Source organism: Sphaerodactylus townsendi, linkage group LG08, assembly GCF_021028975.2.
Source record: "Sphaerodactylus townsendi isolate TG3544 linkage group LG08, MPM_Stown_v2.3, whole genome shotgun sequence".
Classification (NCBI taxonomy): Eukaryota; Metazoa; Chordata; class Lepidosauria; order Squamata; family Sphaerodactylidae; genus Sphaerodactylus; species Sphaerodactylus townsendi.
This window is the reverse complement of record NC_059432.1, coordinates 108160096-108179731: the sequence shown is the minus strand read 5'-3', so window position 1 is coordinate 108179731 and position 19636 is coordinate 108160096. Positions and strand designations below refer to the sequence as shown.

Genomic DNA, 19636 nt, shown 5'->3' with positions numbered 1-19636 from the left:
ACATAAAAGCAACAGCCCTTCTGCCCCTCTGGTTTCCTGCACCCAGCCGATTGCTTCCTTAATACTACAGGGGCATTCCATCCTCCCAGGAGCAGCAGTGGCGTAGGAGGTTAAGAGCTCGTGTATCTAATCTGGAGGAACCGGGTTTGATTCCCAGCTCTGCCGCCTGAGCTGTGGAGGCTTATCTGGGGAATTCAGATTAGCCTGTGCACTCCCACACATGCCAGCTGGGTGACCTTGGGCTAGTCACAGTTTTTTGGAGCTCTCAGCCCCACCTACCTCGCAGGGTGTTTGTTGTGAGGGAGCAAGGGCAAGGAGATTGTAAGCCCCTTTGAGTCTCCTGCAGGAGAAAAAGGGGGATATAAATCCAAACTCCTCCTCCTCCTCCTCCTCCTCCTCCCTCCTCCCTCCTCCCTCCCTCCTCCTCCCTCCCTCCCAGGTTGTGGGCAAATTATGTGCATGCTCTTTGAAATAATTCCCGGCCAGCTGGGACCCTTCTGTATGGCAATCCTGGGGGGCTTTCAAGGCGAGAGACATTGCCTGTCTCTGGTCTCTTCCTCACACGCAGAATAATGCACTTTCAATCCACTTTCCCAATTGTTTGCAAATGGGTTTTGCTATTCCGCACAGTAAAATCCAGCTGCAAAGTGCACTGAAAGTGGATTGAAAGTGCATTATTCTGCATGTGGAAGGGGCCTCTGTGAAGCAATCTGGGACTTCTTTGGATGTCTCCCATCCAATTACTAACTACTACCCGGAAGACCAAAATTATCTATACCAGAAATACAAAGGGAAGTTCTTTTTCATTTGTGTGGATCCAGCCCACAGAAGAGGTGGAATGGTACAGCATGCCATAGCACTTGTAGGGATCCCGCAGCTTCCAGATGTTAGGTACAATTCCTATCAGCTCTCTTACCTCAGCATGGCCAAATTGGCAATATGCTGGGACACAGAGGCTGATGGGAATTGTAGTTCCTGAACATCTGGAGAGCCGCAGGTTCCCTACCCCTGCCATAGCACAACCTCTTCAGGTCTCGGAAGCTAAGTGGGTCAGTTCTTGGATGGGAGACCACTAAGGAAGGCCGTGGCAGAGCACTTCTGCTTCTCGCTTGCCTTGAAAGTCCCTTGGCTGGGGTCACCGTAAGTCTGGTGCGTCGTGATGGTATTTATAGGCATATCCAGCCCACAAGCTTGGGATGGACAAATTATGGTTATCATGCAGACGCCTCTAGGAGACCTGCTTTCCTTAGCATGCAAGTCCTCATGTCCTCATGTCTCATGGAGAAGCAGTGGCGTAGGAGGTTAAGAGCTCGTGTATCTAATCTGGAGGAACCGGGTTTGATTCCCCGCTCTGCCGCCTGAGCTGTGGAGGCTTAGCTGGGGAATTCAGGGTGTTTGTTGTGAGGGGGGAAGGGCAAGGAGATTGTAAGCCCCTTTGAGTCTCCTGCAGGAGAGAAAGGGGGGATATAAATCCAAACTACTCCTCCTCCTCCTCCTCCTTCTTCTTCTTCTTCGGACCATGAGAGCACAATAGGTGAAGCAATACAAGAGGTCCAAAACAACATTTGTCTTAAAAGAAGGAACTCTTATTGCACGCGGTGGTCTTAGAAGTGGTTTCCTGGTATTTCCCCCATCCTCAGCCTTCTCACCGATGCTTCCCTTTAGGGATCAGTGGCTTTGAGTTCCGAAGAGTTGGTTCGAAGGAATAAAGTTCTAGCCCGAGCTGCCCTCTCTGGGCGCAGTTTCTCATCCCCGCATGGTGAACTGGATGCCCATCGACTGCGCCGGGCCCTGGAGAAAGTCTCCAAGAAGAGGAACCGGTCCCTGGAAGGGAAACTGGATGAGATTGGGCCTGAGCTGCAGAAGATGCGGAAGAGCATCGCCGATTCCAGTGAGCAGGGTTGCCAGCGCTGGGTTGGGGAGCAATGGGAGATTTTGCGGGGTGGAGCATCAAGGGGGTGGGGTTCAGAAAGGGGAGGGGCTTCAGCAGAGTCCTCCCACCAAAGCTGCCATTTTCTGATCTCTATTGCCTGGAGATCCTTTGTAATAGTGCAGTGGTGGCGAACCTTTGGCACTCCAGATGTTATGGACTACAATTCCCATCAGTTCCGGCCAGCATGGCTAATTGACCATCCTGGCAGGGGCTGATGGGAATTGTAGTCCATAACATCTGGAGTGCCAAAGGTTCACCACCACGGTAATAGCGGGAGTTCTCCAGCAACCTCTTGGAGGTTGGCATTGAGTGATAGAGGGAGGGGGATACTGCGGGTGCAGAAATTATAAGATCAATCAGTGTTAGGAGATAAATCTGGACTAGTTGAGTCTTACCGATGAGAACACAGGCTCCCATTGACTTCGCAGACAGCCACATAATTTATTTGTAAGCTTTATTAGTCATTCAGTTCTTAATACAATTACATTTAACCCTCGTGGCCCTTCCATGCATGCCCAGGGTAAGTAAGTAAGTAAGTAAGTAAGTAAGTAAGTAAGTATTTATTTATTTATTTATTTATTTATTTATTTATTTATTTATTTATTTATTTATTTATTTAATATGCCGCCCCATCCCCGAAGGGCTCTGGGCGGTGTACAACATAAAACCATAAAACCATCATACTGTAGCTTCCATAAATACAGTTCAAACCAGCAATTACTTCGTAAGATAGGCATCCCACAGAGACCTTATTTAACTTAAACTTAACTTAATTCTCCTTATTTAACTTAAACTTAACTTAATTCTCCAAATGTGAATTGCTATGCTGGGGTCAGGAAGCACTTTTTCTTCAAGTCAGATTGGCCAGGGATCCTGGAGGGGGGTTTTTTTGGCCCTCTTCTGAGCATGGAGTTGCGGTCATTGGGGGTAAAAAAAGGAGGTAGTTGTGAATTTCCCGCATTGTGGTAGAGGTTGGACTAGATGCCCCCGGAGGTCCCTTCTGCGTTTCTCTGACCTTGACCTTGGGCCTTACTGTCTCCTAGGCAACTTATTATCCCCAGCCCACCTAGACTGGGACACTCTATTATGGAGCTCTCCTGTATCATCTTTCAAAGCCCTCCGCCGCCAGCCACCGAGCAAGGGGACAGCGAAGGGAACGATTTGCCGTCCCTCCGGTGCCAGATTGTTATCCACGCCTTGAGCGCAGGGAAGCCGGTCTCCTGGGAGCTGACTGCCGCCTTGGACTCCCTTTTCCTCCCCCGGGAGGGCCAGGCCAAAGAGGAGGCGTCCAGACAGTGTCAGCAGAATAAGACCTGGGACAAACTGCTTCACCGTCTGACCGCCAGCTCCGTCATCCGGGACAATGAGAACGTGGCCCAGAGAGAAGCCGAATTAGAAAATGGTGAGCCCACCCCTTCATCTGGGAGTAGGGTTGCGGTCAGCTCCGGGTCAGGAAACATCTGGAGATTTTGGGAATGGAGTCTGAAGATGAAACTCTGTGGCATTAAACTCCACTGAAACCCAGAGGTGGGATCCAGCAGATTCTCACCAGTTCCCGAGAGTGGGTTACTAATTATTTGTGTGTGCCGAGAGGGGGTTACTAAATGGGTCCGCTTTTCCGTTAGAAATGCCATTAGGTCCAAAAACCCATAAAAGTCCTTGTTGTTTCCTTATGTGGCTGGTTAGCCTTAAGGTAGAAAAACGGGATAATTCTCCCTGCTGGGCTGTTTTAAAAACATGTTTTAGACATATGGTAAAGTTCCTTGTTGGAGGAAAGTCTCCTTCTTTTGATTTCTAGAAACAAAACTAAGTATTTGAAAGTATTAAGTATTTGACAGGCCGTCGATTAGAGGAGAAGCAGTTGTTTCTGTTGGCAGCAGAGATCTATAGGGACTTTGCTATATAATGAGTTTAAATTATGGACAGAAAGATTACCAGCTGGAAATTAGGAAACTTTTTTTTGACAATAAGAGTTTTTCTTTGTAAGCAGTAACAGAGAAATTATTAATGCCCCGCCCCCGGAATGTCCTCAGCCACTGCCCCCGTCGTGCCCCACCCCTAGCTCCCATTGGCGCTACGCCACTGTTTGACTCCCACCACCATGGGAACCTGTTACTAAAATTTTTGGATCCCACCACTGCTGGAACCCCTCCTCCCCCCAAACTGCCCCTCCTCAGAACTCCAGCCCCCAGGTAACCCCAGTCCAGAGCTGACAACCTTACTGGTGAGTCTCTGTGAATCATGAGAAAAGGCTGGATATAAATGTTTACATAAATAAATTTGAGTGTGACCTTCTCTCCCTGCCAGGTTTCTCGCGGAGATTCTGCCTTAAGGCTATCCAGTCCAGCAAGGCGTGCAACACGCCCTCGATCTACGATCGCCCACATGGTGCCCTCACCCGGTGACTCCTCCACTCAGGAAACCTTATTCTCTGCCCTTGAAGTTCGCAGCTTGGGTAAGGGCCCCCGGAACAGATGAGCATGACTTGACTCAAGGCAGAAGTGGAACTCTGTGGGTAGGGTTCCTCTTGGGCTGGAGAGGGGTCTGCAACCTGTGGCTCTCCAGACGTTCATGGACTACAATTCCCACCAGCCCCTGCCAGCATGGCATGCTGGCAGGGGCTGGTGGGAATTGTAGTCCATGAACATCTGGAGAGCCGCAGGTTGCAGACCCCTGGAGTCTCTCGCAAGTCCTTAAGAGCCAGCGTGGTGTAGTGGTTAAGAGCAGATGGATTCTAATCTGGAGAACCAGGCTTGACTCCCCACTCCTCCACTTGAGTGGCAGAGGCTTATCTGGTGAACCAGATGTGTTTCTGCACTCCTACGTTCCTGCTGGGGGACCTTGGGCTAGTCACAGTTCCCTCAGAACTCTCTCTGAGCCCGCCTCTCTCTGAACCCAACTCTCTCTGATCCCACCTGCCTCACAAGGTGTTTGTAGTGGGGAGAGGAAGGAAAAGGAGCTTGTAAGACACCTTGAGTCTCCTTACAGAAGAGAAAGGTGGGGTATAAATCCAAAACCCTCTTCTTCTTTTCACTTTTAATGGCTCCCACAAATGTGTGAGACTGGCAGGCGGCGGACTTTTTCCAGACCAGTGAGACTGGGTGACTTTGGGCCAGTCCCAGATCCCTCTGTACTCTCTCAGCCCCACCTGCCTCACAAGGGCAAGAGAGAAAGGCAGGGTGTAAATCCGAACTCTTTCTCTTCTACGACTTGAAGAGGCATGGGGAACAAGATCAGCTGTCCCCACCCATGCTGTGGGCTTAATCAGGATCCAAACGGCCAAAATCTTCTCTAAGAAGGCATTGGCAGCCACAGGCCATACCCACGGCCTTTACAGCTCTGGCCCCCGCCTGGTGGAACGCTCTCCCTCCAGCTGTGCGGGCCCTGCGGGATCTCAATGAGTTCCGCAGGGCCTGCAAGACTGAGCTGTTCCGCCAGGCCTTTGGGGAGGCTGGCCGCTGATGCCCCCCCCCCCCGTTAATATCTGTGGATCCTGCCCTCCCTCCCCTCTTTTAGGGGATTGGTTAGTAGGTCGCCTCTTGTATTATTTATTGTATTTGATTTTAACACGCTGCTTTTAATGGGGTTTTAATGATTTAAAGATTATAGAGCCATTTACTATGATTTATTTAACGATTTAAGATTTATTGATTTTATTTGTGCTCTATTTGTATATTCATGTTCACCGCCCTGAGCCCTTCGGGAGAGGGCGGTATATAAATGTAATTAATTAATTAATTGATTAATTAATTAATAAATAAAAAACATACAGTTTGGCCTCAGTTTCACCACAATGAAAGAGGAACCGGTTTCTGACCGTCTTGATGAAATGTGATGTTTCTTAGGGGGCTTGTACAACCACCAGCAGAGGTCCAGGTCTAGCAGCCGGCGTCGGCATAGTTACTCAACAGGTTTGGGACGGCGGCAGGACTCAGAGGAGCTGGACGATGCTCCGGTTTCTACAGGTACGTGTGCGCGCTCGCTTGGTTTGTCTAATGAGCTTGAGGCAGAGGGGGGGGGGTACGGAAAGAGACTGCCACATCAATGGACTCCCACTCCGACGTGTTGGCTGGTTACGCACAAGGTTTCTAAAAATATTTGTCGGAATTCTTGGCTGGGAACAACACTTTTGTATCTGCGCTGCTCTAGCGCCGTCCCAACCGAATGGAAAGAGGTGGGGGTGGCTGGGTTTGCAGCCAGGGGGTTGGCAGCCAGGGCCAATACCCCCTGGGATATGGGGATTTTAGAAAACAATGTGTAGGAACTGTGAACTTGAACACCGAGGAGAATGATCACATGGACACAAAAGGAGGAATGAAAAGTAGAAAAAACTGGAGGTTTACAGGTTGTACAAAATTGTGCCCACAGCCTGGAGTGACATTTGCTAATGATGTCAGGATCACGATCCAGTGACGCTGGTGATGCCACCAGATAGTTTGCTTAGAGCCGCTAGATCCGTGGTGGCAAACCTATGGCACTCCAGATGTTCATGAACTACAATCTCCATCAGCCCCTGCCAGCATGGCCAATTGGGCATGCTGGCAGGGGCTGATGGGTATTGTAGTCCATGAGCATCTGGAGTGCCATAGGTTCGCCACCACTGCACTAGCAGAAGCAGAAGCAAGCCTTTATTGGCATGGACAGCAGTACAACAATAATAAAAAAACGGATTAAAAAGCATATACAATACAAAATACATGTTAGGTCGAAGGAAATCTACTGGCGTTTAGTAATTTCCAGGAGAAAGTCTGCCACTATCATACAGAGAGAAAGATCAGGGTTGTCCAACAAGTAGTGTAATCTAATTAAATCGGGGAGATCGGGTAAATGTAAAGGAGTAAGATTCACATACTTGGATCTGATTTCCTTGAATCTGAGACAGTGAAGTAATTGGTGGGCCAGAGATTCAACTGAGCCATCATTACATGGGCAAAATCTTTTAGCCTTTTCTTGCTTATTAGATCTGCCATGTAACAAGGCAGAAGGCATAACATTAAACCTGGCAAGCATTATGGCTCTCCTTTGAACAGGGTTTATTAAGCAATACAGGTAGTGTGCCAAGTGGCCCCATTCAAATGGGAGAGAAAAATGCAGGGGGGAGCACGTTTTCTTGGCTGTTTAGGCCGCAGTGGTGGCGAACCTTTGGCACTCCAGATGTTATGGACTACAATTCCCATCAGCCCCTGCCAGCACGGCCAAGCAGCACGGCTGATGGGAATTGTAGTTCATAACATCTGGAGTGCCAAAGGTTCGCCACCACGGGTTTAGGGGAAACACCTCAAGGGTTTTCATTGTTTGTCCCAGTTGGTTTTAATTTTGATTAGAGTCATTATGGATGTCCCCTTCCATAGCTGTTGCGATGGACAATATCCACGGCCACCCTCTGAGTGGCCTTCCATAACTTCAGACAGACAGACAGACAGACAGACAGACAGACAGACAGACAGACAGGCAGGCAGGCAGGCAGGCAGGCAGGCAGGCAGGCAGGCAGGCAGGCAGGCAGACAGACAGACACAGACATTTCACGTACCTTCTGCATCATCTCTCGTTTTGCCCAGGGTTCGGGGCATGAGGAAGGGTAACAGGGAATCCCAGCGGGCTTGATCAGAGGACTTATTTGCACCCAGTTCCTTTTTCACTATCTAGAATACTGCTAATAAGCGCCTCCTACTTTCAGTTTGATTCCTATTTGGTATACTGTGAGCCCGCCGAAGCTTTGCACATTTTACAGTCGTTAGGTAGTCTGCTGACAAAAAGGTCAAACTCCCTCAAAATTGTTGAGCTTCTTTAACTGCTGCTTTCCCCCCCACCCCCCTTCTTCCCCAGAAGAGATTCCTCCTTCTCCTGTAAATGTCAATTCTGCTTCCTGTGAAAAGCAAAATTGTTCTGAGGGTAAGTCCCGTTCACAGAGAATCTAAAAAAGCATGCTCGGTGTTCCGTGTTCCCCGTGTGCTTCAATGAAACTTGTGTACTGATAAGGGTTGCATTTCAGATTTGGTGTAAAATGTGATAATTGAATGCTCTTTTTTTTTGCATCACGTATACTTTTCCCCACACACACACACACATCTAGGCTGGCCTGGGCCGCTGGGCACAACGCCCCGTGGCGAGCAGGGAGGACTCGCCTGGCAGGCCTGGTGCCTGTGCTTCGGGTGGCTGATGCCCAAGGGGGGGGGCAGAGGAGGCGGAGATGCTAGAGAGGCACAGAGCGGTGCGTGCAGGACTTGCTGGAGGCTAGAGCAGGCTGGCCCCTGCTTGAGCGGGTGGGGCGGAGGCAGAGGGGTGGGGTGGAGTGGAGTGGAGGCACTGGAGCAGCGCAGGGCAGAGCTGCGGGTGCACGCATGACTAAAACCCCAGCATCCAGGTTAAATTGCCGTGTTGGCACTTTGCGATAAATAAGTGGGTTTTGGGTTGCCGTTTGGGCACTCGGCCTTGAAAAGGTTCGCCACCACTGCCTTAGATGTTAAGTTGCCGATTTCCAGGTGGGGCCTCAAGATCTCTCCAAATTACCACTGATCTCCAGACTCTGGAGACTCTGGCGCTTTGGAGGGTGGACTCTACGGCATCATGCTGGGGTTCCTCCTCTAATCCCACCCTTTGCAGGTTTCGCCCCCAAATTTCCAGGCATTTCCCAACCTGGAGTTGGCAACCATACCGGGGGGGGGGGGGTTCCTCTGAATCAAGCCACATTCATAAAAAGTCTTGTGGGAAGGCCGCACAAAATTTGTCTGTCGCTTCCTAGCTCCTAACGCTTCTCTTTCGTGCTGTTACAGGTATTGATTCCAGCCCTTCACCTGTCTCTGTGGGTTCTCAGAAGTCAGTGGAGAACTTTGTAGGCTCCAGGTAAGTCAACTGAAGCTAACTGAGCATTATTCCTGGTTTTCTCGCAACCATCAGAACTGCTTTGGGAATGAGCTTTTCCCAGGGCTTTTCCGCATTCTCGATTTCCTTGCCTCTAAACTCCTGTTTCCTCAAGGGAGTGTATTTCCAGTTCCGCGCGTGTTTTGGTGCCGGCGGAGTTAATATCACGCAACCTTAAGTCCGGCAGAAAAACTTGCAGTTTATACCTGCAGAGAGATATGTTGGAGATAAACTTGTTTGGTATTGAATTGACCACTGGGCAGGGGGACCCTGAAGAAACAGGGATTTAGAAGCGAGGAAAATGAGAACGTGGAAAATCCCTGCCCTTCGTCTATGGTTTTCCAGCTGTGGAGCCCTCCAGACATGCCTTAAACAATCGGGATTTTAGAGTGAGGAAGCTGTTGCCCTGGGCAACTGACTCCACCCTTTTTTGTGCAATGTCCATTATTGTCCTCTGAATTCGTAATCTATTTAACAGCATTCACCCAGTGGTGGGATCCAAAAATTTTAGTAACAGGTTCCCATGGTGGTGGGATTCAAAACTGTGGCGTAGCGCCAATGGGGCTGGGCGGGGCACGACGGGGGCGTGGCCGGGCATTCCGGGGGCGGGGCATTCCTGGGCGGGGCTATGGCAAGGACGCAGCCGCTGTGCCGGTCCTTGGGCGGGAAACGAATGCACGCAGGCGCAGGCTGCCACGCACGCCGGTGCACCTCCTGCTAGACTGCTTCAAGTTCTGCGCACTACTGCTGAGAGGAGGGGCGTAACTAAGGCACAAATCACGTGGCAAAATCACCAATTAGTAACCCCCTCACGGCACACACAAATAATTAGTAACCTGCTCTCGGGAACCTGTGAGAACCTGCTGGATCCCACCTCTGCATTCACCCATTAGAAAGGTAGGAGCTCTCTGTGAGTTACCAATGCATCGTTTTAATGCGCTTTCCTCTCTACAGGTTCAGCATCAGCCGGCGACGGGGACCAGGCTTGGCACTCCGACCACAGTGCCTGACGCCCCCAAGCGAACTATCCTCTTGTGACAGTGCCATTCACGACTACCTTCCACTGGTAAGGATTCCCAAAGGCCTCAATAACAGCACCTGGTTGATTCCACTGGGGTAGGTGAGGGGAACATCGGTTGCATCAAAACCCAAGAGGAGGAGTCTGGATTTGTACCATAAGATATCTCAAAGCTTACAAACTCTTTGCCTCTCTCTCCCTACAACCGACGCTTTGTGAGGTAGGTGGGGCTGAGAGAGTTCAGAGAGAATTGTGACTAGCCCAAGGTCACCCACAGCAGGCTTCATGTGTAGGAGTGGGGAAATAAATCTGGAGTGAGAAACAAATCCAGATTAGAGTGTAGGAGTGGGGAAACAAATCCAAATTAGTGTCTACCACTCATGTGGAGGAGCAGGAATCAAACCTGGTTCTCCTAATTAGAGTCCAGGGCTCTTAACCGCTACACCACGCTGCCTCTCACCCACCCACCCAGTCTCCGTGGTATGGGTTGGGACCATGCAAAACCAGCTCAGCAATGAAGATAGGCTCAGGAAGGTAACTTCCTGAGCAGCAGTGGCATAGTGGCTAAGAGCAGGTGCGCTCTTATCTGGAGGAACCAGGTTTGATTCCCAGCTCTGCCGCTTGAGTTGTGGAGGCTTATCTGGGGAATTCAGATAAGCCTGTGCACTCCCACACATGGGCTAGTCACAGCTTCTCAGAGCTCTCTCAGCCCCACCTACCTCACAGGGTGTTTGTTGTGAGGGGGGAAGGGCAAGGAGATTGTCAGCCCCTTTGAGTCTCCTATAGGAGAGAAAGGGGGGATATAAATCCAAACTACTCCTCCTCCTCCTCTTCTTCTTCTTCTAATCTAAAGCCTTCGACGATACATTTCCCGATCTTTGTTTTCCCAGGTTTTATAGCCAAACAGCCTATGTGCTTACCTGTTGAACTATTTTGACAATACTTTGAGTTGTTCCTGGGAAAACAAAGATAGAATTGTATTCCAATTGATTGCTGGTTTAAATATTACTCATTTTGTGAGTATTTGTACGCAGTGGTGGAATTACTTTGGTCTTTAGCCGGGGTGTAGCAGGTTTTTTTTCCTGTCTTTGGAGATTCGGTCTACCACCCCCCGTTTTTGCTGAACAAACTAGACCAGTGGTGGCAAACCTTTGGCACTCCAGATGTTATGGACTACAATTCCCATCAGCCCCTGCCAGCATGGCCAATTGACCATGCTGGCAGGAGCTGATGGGAATTGTAGTCTGGAGTGCCAAAGGTTTGCCACCACAGAACTAGACTATAGCATCTGTCGTGACTTCGTTCTGCTGGGGGCCAATCTGCCACTTGAGAGTCAGTGAGCACACCTGTGTAAGCCCCGCTGAAATGGGGTCGCCCTGGACTTCTATTCCCAGAAACCCAGTTAACTCACACCCCGCTTCTCCCCACGACAGGTGCATCTGCAGCAGGCCCCCGGCATGTTCCAGCTGAGCGAGAGCTTCTCTGAGGTCGTCCAGATCCCCCTGGACCGCCTGTGCCGGGCCTCTCCCTACGCCTCCCACCGTGCCAGCCTCAGCCCCGCCTCCAGCACCTCCCCCTGGGCGCTGATTGCCAAGGGGAGCCCCAAACCGGCGGCCAACCCCCCGTCCCTGGACGGCGGCGAAGAACTCGCGGGAGCGAGCAAAGAGGGGACGATGGAGCCGAGCTCCCCCCGCTCCCAGAGCACCTGCTCAGAGGTGCTGAGCGCTGCCGTGTGGGCGCAGGCGGACAGCGGGCGGGGCTCAGAGACGGACGCCTGCGACCACTCACCCGACGCCTCAGAAGCGAGCCTCAACCTGCAGGAAACAGGCCTGGAGGCTGAAGAGGGTGACTTGGAGAGCATGAGCTGGGCCACAGCTGTGGCCCTGGCGTGGCTGGAGCACCGCTGTGCCGGGTTCTTTGTGGAGTGGGAGCTGCTGGCGGCCAAGGCCGACGCCTGGTTGCGGAGCCAGCGGTTGCCGGAAGGGGTGGATATCGCCGCCCTTAAAGGAGCGGCGCGGCAGCTCTTCCTGCTGCTCCGCCACTGGGATGAGAACATCAAGCTGAACATGCTGTGTTACGACCCAAACAACGTGTGAAGAGCGGAGATGGGAGGAGCCTTTGGCTTAGTGGGCACAAATAAAGAGAATTGGTTCAGAGTCTGTGGAGTCAAACGTATTCTTTTATAACCCAGCTGTGTGGTTGGCCCCATATAACTATGGCGGTGGAAAGTGCTTTAGGGTTTTCAAGGCAAGAGATGTTCGGAGGTGGTTTGTCTACCTTTTTCTAGCAACCCTGAACTCTTCTTTGGTAGACTCCCATCCAAATTCTAGAAGAAGAAGAGTTGGATTTATATCTCCCTTTTCTCTCCTTCAAGGAGACTCAAGGGGGCTTACAAACTCCTTTCCCTTCCTCTCTCACAACAAACACCTTGTGAGGTGGGCGGGGCTGAGAGACTCCAAAGAATTGTGACTAGCCCAAGGTCACCCAGCTGGCGTGTGTTGGAATGTACAGGCTAATCTGGTTCACCAGTTAAGCCTCCGCAGCTCAGGCGGCAGAGCAAAGAATCAAACCCACTTCCTCCAGATTAGAGCACACCTGCTCTTAACCACTATGCCACTGCTGCTCCTTCTAATCAGAAGAACAGCTGGCTTTTATTCCCTGCTTTTCTGTACTTTAAAGAGCAGTTTACAATCACCTTCCTTTCCACTCCCCACAACAGGCATCTTGTGAAGTAGGTGGGGCTGAGAGAGCTTGTGGAGGAGCGGGGAAACAAACTTGGTTCACCAGATAAGAGTCTGCCCTTCTTAACCACTACACCACGCTGGCTCTCCTAACCAGTAATTTAAAAAAGGAAACTGCACCACAGCTTAACAGTATAAAAACTGTAAGTTTAACTCCGTATCACCATAAACCTTAAGTTTAACTCCACTGACGTGTGGGACCACTTTGTCATTTTTCCCACTTAGACTGATAGGTGCAGCTGCACCAGGTTTATTTTAATATGTGATAATTTCTTGTGTTTCTTTAAACGACAATACGTGAGTAGTGTCAATACATGGTTACTGGAAACATTTTTGTAATAAATTCATGGGCTATACTTTTTTTGTTATTTCTTAAGGTGTTGTTTATGATACAGAGTTAAACTTACATTTTTTTTGTATTGTTGAAGGCTTTCATGGCCAAACTCAACTGGTTGTTGTGGGCTTTCCGGGCTATGCGGCCGTGGTCTGGTAGATCTTGTTCCTAACGTTTCGCCTGCATCTGTGGTTGGCATCTTCAGAGGTGTATCACAGAGAGAAGAGTCAACACTGTGCGGCCAACATGGCTGTGCGGCCATGGTCTGGTAGAACTTGTTCCTAACGTTTCGCCTGCATCTGTGGTTGGCATCTTCAGAGGTGTCTCACAGAGAGAAGTGTGTCAACACCTCCGAAGTGTGATACTCCTCTGAAGATGCCAGCCACAGATGCAGGCAAAACGTTAGGAACAAGATCTACCAGACCACGACCACATAGCCTGGAAAACCCACAACAACCAAGTTACATGTTTTTGTACCGTTAAGCTGAGGTGCCGTTCCCTTTTTTGAATTGGTGCTTCTATGCGCCTTTCCACCTTATCTGTGATTATGGCTCTCCTAACCAGGACAGCTGTAGCCATACACATTTCTTTAAAAGGTGGGATTCCCAAGACACCTCATTCAGTAGCAGCATCTCGCAAAACAAGGCAAGAGGCTTGACCCCGGGGCCCAGCGGCTTTTTATTGACGGTGTTCCACCTTAATATTCGCAAGTACGTAGATTACATACTTCTCAGCACCACCACCCGTCAAGACAGAGATTCTGGAGCCAGAAGGCCACGGCTGCCCTGAGTAAGAGACTCCAGGAGAGGCAAGAACTCATCCGTTAGCAACCCTTCCAGAACAATGTCCAACCCAAGCCCAGCTTCAGGAGGCAGGAAGGCTGTCCTTGCGTTCTCACTCGGCCCTTTTTGAAGGCCGTCTCTCTTCGTCCGTCACTGGAGAGGACGCTGTGCCGTACCAGAGCTGCGCGAGGATGACCCCGTGGCACAGGTGGAGGGAGGCAGAACTGTAGATGGTGGAAGGGTAGGTGTTCCAAGACAGCTCGATCAAGCCTAGGATAAGCACCCTGGAAAAGAGGAGGAAGCCAGAGGTAGGTTCATAGCTTCTGGGAGCAACCAGGCCCAAAAAAACCAACCCTAGTGCTGTGGTGGCGAACCTTTGGCACTCGAGATGTTATGGACTACAATTCCCATCAGCCCTTGCCAGCATGGTCAATTGACCCCCCCCCCCACCCCCGCCCCCCCCTCCCCCCCCCACCCCCCCCCCCCCCACCCCCCCCCCCCACCCCCCTCCCCCCCCCCCCCCCCCCCCCCCCCCCCCTGCCGCCCGGAGCGCCCCCGCCACCCCACTACCGCCCCCCCCCCCCCCCCCGCCCACCCCACTCCCCCCCCACCCCCCCCCCCCCCCCCCCCCCACACCCCCCCCCCCCCCCCACCCCCACCCCCCCCCCCCCCCCACCACCCACCCCCCACACACACCCCCCCCCCCCCCACCCCCCCCCCCCCCCACCCCCCCCCCCCCCCCCCCCCCCCCCCCCCCACCCCCCCCCCCCCCCACCCCCCCCCCCCCCCACCCCCCCCCCCCCCCACCCCCCCCCCCCCCCACCCCCCCCCCCCCCCACCCCCCCCCCCCCCCACCCCCCCCCCCCCCCACCCCCCCCCCCCCCCACCCCCCCCCCCCCCCACCCCCCCCCCCCCCCACCCCCCCCCCCCCCCACCCCCCCCCCCCCCCACCCCCCCCCCCCCCCACCCCCCCCCCCCCCCACCCCCCCCCCCCCCCACCCCCCCCCCCCCCCACCCCCCCCCCCCCCCACCCCCCCCCCCCCCCACCCCCCCCCCCCCCCACCCCCCCCCCCCCCCACCCCCCCCCCCCCCCACCCCCCCCCCCCCCCACCCCCCCCCCCCCCCACCCCCCCCCCCCCCCACCCCCCCCCCCCCCCACCCCCCCCCCCCCCCACCCCCCCCCCCCCCCACCCCCCCCCCCCCCCACCCCCCCCCCCCCCCACCCCCCCCCCCCCCCACCCCCCCCCCCCCCCACCCCCCCCCCCCCCCACCCCCCCCCCCCCCCACCCCCCCCCCCCCCCACCCCCCCCCCCCCCCACCCCCCCCCCCCCCCACCCCCCCCCCCCCCCACCCCCCCCCCCCCCCACCCCCCCCCCCCCCCACCCCCCCCCCCCCCCACCCCCCCCCCCCCCCACCCCCCCCCCCCCCCACCCCCCCCCCCCCCCACCCCCCCCCCCCCCCACCCCCCCCCCCCCCCACCCCCCCCCCCCCCCACCCCCCCCCCCCCCCACCCCCCCCCCCCCCCACCCCCCCCCCCCCCCACCCCCCCCCCCCCCCACCCCCCCCCCCCCCCACCCCCCCCCCCCCCCACCCCCCCCCCCCCCCACCCCCCCCCCCCCCCACCCCCCCCCCCCCCCACCCCCCCCCCCCCCCACCCCCCCCCCCCCCCACCCCCCCCCCCCCCCACCCCCCCCCCCCCCCACCCCCCCCCCCCCCCACCCCCCCCCCCCCCCACCCCCCCCCCCCCCCACCCCCCCCCCCCCCCACCCCCCCCCCCCCCCACCCCCCCCCCCCCCCACCCCCCCCCCCCCCCACCCCCCCCCCCCCCCACCCCCCCCCCCCCCCACCCCCCCCCCCCCCCACCCCCCCCCCCCCCCACCCCCCCCCCCCCCCACCCCCCCCCCCCCCCACCCCCCCCCCCCCCCACCCCCCCCCCCCCCCACCCCCCCCCCCCCCCACCCCCCCCCCCCCCCACCCCCCCCCCCCCCCACCCCCCCCCCCCCCCACCCCCCCCCCCCCCCACCCCCCCCCCCCCCCACCCCCCCCCCCCCCCACCCCCCCCCCCCCCCACCCCCCCCCCCCCCCACCCCCCCCCCCCCCCACCCCCCCCCCCCCCCACCCCCCCCCCCCCCCACCCCCCCCCCCCCCCACCCCCCCCCCCCCCCACCCCCCCCCCCCCCCACCCCCCCCCCCCCCCACCCCCCCCCCCCCCCACCCCCCCCCCCCCCCACCCCCCCCCCCCCCCACCCCCCCCCCCCCCCACCCCCCCCCCCCCCCACCCCCCCCCCCCCCCACCCCCCCCCCCCCCCACCCCCCCCCCCCCCCACCCCCCCCCCCCCCCACCCCCCCCCCCCCCCACCCCCCCCCCCCCCCACCCCCCCCCCCCCCCACCCCCCCCCCCCCCCACCCCCCCCCCCCCCCACCCCCCCCCCCCCCCACCCCCCCCCCCCCCCACCCCCCCCCCCCCCCACCCCCCCCCCCCCCCACCCCCCCCCCCCCCCACCCCCCCCCCCCCCCACCCCCCCCCCCCCCCACCCCCCCCCCCCCCCACCCCCCCCCCCCCCCACCCCCCCCCCCCCCCACCCCCCCCCCCCCCCACCCCCCCCCCCCCCCACCCCCCCCCCCCCCCACCCCCCCCCCCCCCCACCCCCCCCCCCCCCCACCCCCCCCCCCCCCCACCCCCCCCCCCCCCCACCCCCCCCCCCCCCCACCCCCCCCCCCCCCCACCCCCCCCCCCCCCCACCCCCCCCCCCCCCCACCCCCCCCCCCCCCCACCCCCCCCCCCCCCCACCCCCCCCCCCCCCCACCCCCCCCCCCCCCCACCCCCCCCCCCCCCCACCCCCCCCCCCCCCCACCCCCCCCCCCCCCCACCCCCCCCCCCCCCCACCCCCCCCCCCCCCCACCCCCCCCCCCCCCCACCCCCCCCCCCCCCCACCCCCCCCCCCCCCCACCCCCCCCCCCCCCCACCCCCCCCCCCCCCCACCCCCCCCCCCCCCCACCCCCCCCCCCCCCCACCCCCCCCCCCCCCCACCCCCCCCCCCCCCCACCCCCCCCCCCCCCCACCCCCCCCCCCCCCCACCCCCCCCCCCCCCCACCCCCCCCCCCCCCCACCCCCCCCCCCCCCCACCCCCCCCCCCCCCCACCCCCCCCCCCCCCCACCCCCCCCCCCCCCCACCCCCCCCCCCCACCACCCCCCCACCCCCCCACCCCCCCCCCCCCCCACCCCCCCGCCCCCCCACCCCCCCCCCCCCCCAACCCCCCCCCACCCCCCACGCCCCAACCCCCCCCCCCCCCCCCCCCCCCACACCCCCCCCCCCCCACCCCCCCCACCCCCCCCCCCCCCCACCCCCCCACCCCCCCCCCCACCCCAACACCCCCCCCCCCCCCCCCCCCCCCCCGCCCCCACCCCGCACCCCCCCCCCCCCCCCCAAACCCCCCCCCCCACCCCCCCCCCCCCAAGCTCCCATCATCCCCTGCCAGCATGATGCTGGCAGGGGATGATGGGAGCAGTAGTCCATAACATCTGGAGGGCCGCGAGTTTGACACCTGTGCATTAGAATATCCACTGGTCCATGTTCTGTCTCTTTCCTAATAATCCCCAACTCCATAAGGTCACTTCTGGCTGAGCCAAGGTGCCCGATTCTCGGCCACTCAGCAAGCTTCCAGCCCAGAGTAGAATTTGAACCCAGGTCTCCCAGAGCCCAGTCCGACACTTCATCTCCCCGGTTCTTGGGCAGACCCACCAAATGTCAGAGTCGGCACGGTGCAAGTTTGCGCATCCTCTTTGGAGCTGATTTCCCGCTTCAAACGCGGAGCACCTCGATTTGGGATAACTCGGTTCGCTGCCACCAGCGCTGTCCCTGGAAAGCTTAGCTGGTTATGCAATCTCAGTCTGCGGCCGGCCCCCCCACCCCACCCACCCCCGACCATAGCTAGCAAGTTCTTCCTTCCTTCCTCGCCTCTGCTGCTCCTTTTGGACTTTTCTCTCTGCGACTTCCCCCGGCCCGAATCGCCGCTCGCAAATTAACAGAGTCCGGGTTTATGGGTTAGGAAAGCGCCAGCCCAGCTGCCCGGGGAACAGAGAGGGACTCTAAGCCATCTCTAATCCTACCTGGTCCTTTATCCCTCTGATCTAGCTGCCGCCGCAGCGTTTAACCCTGGAAGTTCCTTAATCTGATATCCAAAGAGAGAAGCTTGCGTTTCCAGGCAGGTCGGGATTAACTGGCTTTGATCGCCTGATCCCGTTAGAGGGATCCATCCGCCCGATATGTGATTAACAGCCTCCACTTATCTGTTTTTCTGGAAAACGGAAGGGGCTGGGGAGAGCGGAAGGTGCCGGTCGTTTTGTGGGAATGGGGTGACTCCTCTCCTGTTGGGACACGGATAGCCGGATTCAGTGTGCCGAGTCATAGAAAAGACCCACACGTGTTCGTGACCCACAGCTCCTGTTCATGTCACTCAGTTCCTGCCCATCTTTTCACGCTGTTCTCAAAGCCGTTTCTGGATCTGCTCAAATTTGGAGGTTTGGGTCGGCTTGCGGAGCAGTATAAGGGGCGTCCTTTTTTTAAAAAACGGTCCCCTGACATGTTTCAAGAGGAGGAAGAAGAAGAAGAGTTTGGATTTATATCCCCCCTTTCTCTCCTGCAGGAGACTCAAAGGGGCTTACAATCTCCTTGCCCTTCCCCCCTCACAACAAACACCCTGTGAGGAGGGTGGGGCTGAGAGAGCTCCGAGAAGCTGTGACTAGCCCAAGGTCACCCAGCTGGCGTGTGTGGGAGTGCACAGGCTAATCTGAATTCCCCAGATAAGCCTCCACAGCTCAGGCGGCAGAGCTGGGAATCAAACCAGGTTCCTCCAGATGAGATACACAAGCTCTTAACCTCCTACACCGCTGCTGCTCACCTTCTGCCTCAGTATAATCTTCTGAAATCTGACAAGATCGGGCTAGTCTGGGCTATCCAGGTGAGGGCTTCGATTATTCAAATTATATTATTAAAAAGCTAGTGGGCTACTCTCCTAATTAAAAGCCTGGAGCCTGAAAGGAAGTCACGTAGGAAGCAGGAGAGCCTTAAGGCGGACTGACTTTCCCCAGGAAGTTGGGGAATGGAAAAATCAACGCACGAAATAGTATAGCGTAACCACTTAAGCATCAAATAGGATGAAAAGCATCATACAGTGGTCTGCAATCGAGTCTATGCTTGCACAACGTATGATAAACGTGTACAATAATTTTGTGTAAAGTATACCAGCATAAACCCAAAAAGCATCGAAGCAATCGAGCGAGAACAGCATCCAGTGCAAGAGTCCACCGATTATTCAGATGTCTTCTGGAAATGTCAACCAACAAATGTGTGGATTCCAATGAAGCCCGTATCCAAACTGGAAGAAAAGCGACAAGTTTTCCAGTAAATAACATCTGTTTCGAAGGGAGCTCCAGCTTCCTCAGTCAGTAATGAGAATTGCTGTCTCATCTGAACGGACTAGTTGCAAGTTCAAAAGCCCATCCGCATGTAACACGTCCCGATACATCTGGGTGGCAACACTAGCAGAAATGATTTTTCACTCAGGTTTTTCTGATCAGAATGGCCTGAAAGTGTCTGTTGTGAGGAAGAGGAGGATTTTGTAAGCTCCTTTGCGTTGAGTGGCGTAGGAGGTTAAGAGCTCGTGTATCTAATCTGGAGGAACCGGGTTTGATTCCCCGCTCTGCCACCTGAGCTGTGGAGGCTTATCTGGGGAATTCAGATTAGCCTGTGGACTCCCTCACACGCCAGCTGGGTGACCTTGGGCTAGTCACAGCTTCTCGGAGCTCTCTCAGCCCCATCCACCTCGCAGGGTGTTTGTTGTGAGGGGGGAAAGGCAAGGAGATTGTAAGCCCCTTTGAGTCTCCTTATAGGAGAGAAAGGGGGGATATCAATCCAAACTCCTTTTCTTCTTCCTCTGACCAGAGTTTCGGGGTATAAGCATTTG

The 19636-nt window shown here is 57.0% G+C and overlaps 1 protein-coding gene across 1 annotated transcript in view; it reads left to right on the top strand.

Moving 5' to 3' along the window:
- Positions 1-11968, top strand: part of VWA5B2 (von Willebrand factor A domain containing 5B2) — a 68716-nt gene extending 56748 nt beyond the window's left edge. The window contains exons 15-24 of the mRNA XM_048506948.1: positions 1666-1891; positions 2977-3108; positions 3141-3335; positions 4111-4157; positions 4241-4388; positions 5779-5898; positions 7760-7825; positions 8707-8776; positions 9749-9860; positions 11246-11968. Coding sequence (XP_048362905.1) covers positions 1666-1891; positions 2977-3108; positions 3141-3335; positions 4111-4157; positions 4241-4388; positions 5779-5898; positions 7760-7825; positions 8707-8776; positions 9749-9860; positions 11246-11908 — 1779 coding nt within the window. The 3' untranslated portion in view covers positions 11909-11968. The remainder of the gene's footprint in view (positions 1-1665; positions 1892-2976; positions 3109-3140; positions 3336-4110; positions 4158-4240; positions 4389-5778; positions 5899-7759; positions 7826-8706; positions 8777-9748; positions 9861-11245) is intronic.
- Positions 11969-19636: the final 7668 nt, after the last annotated feature.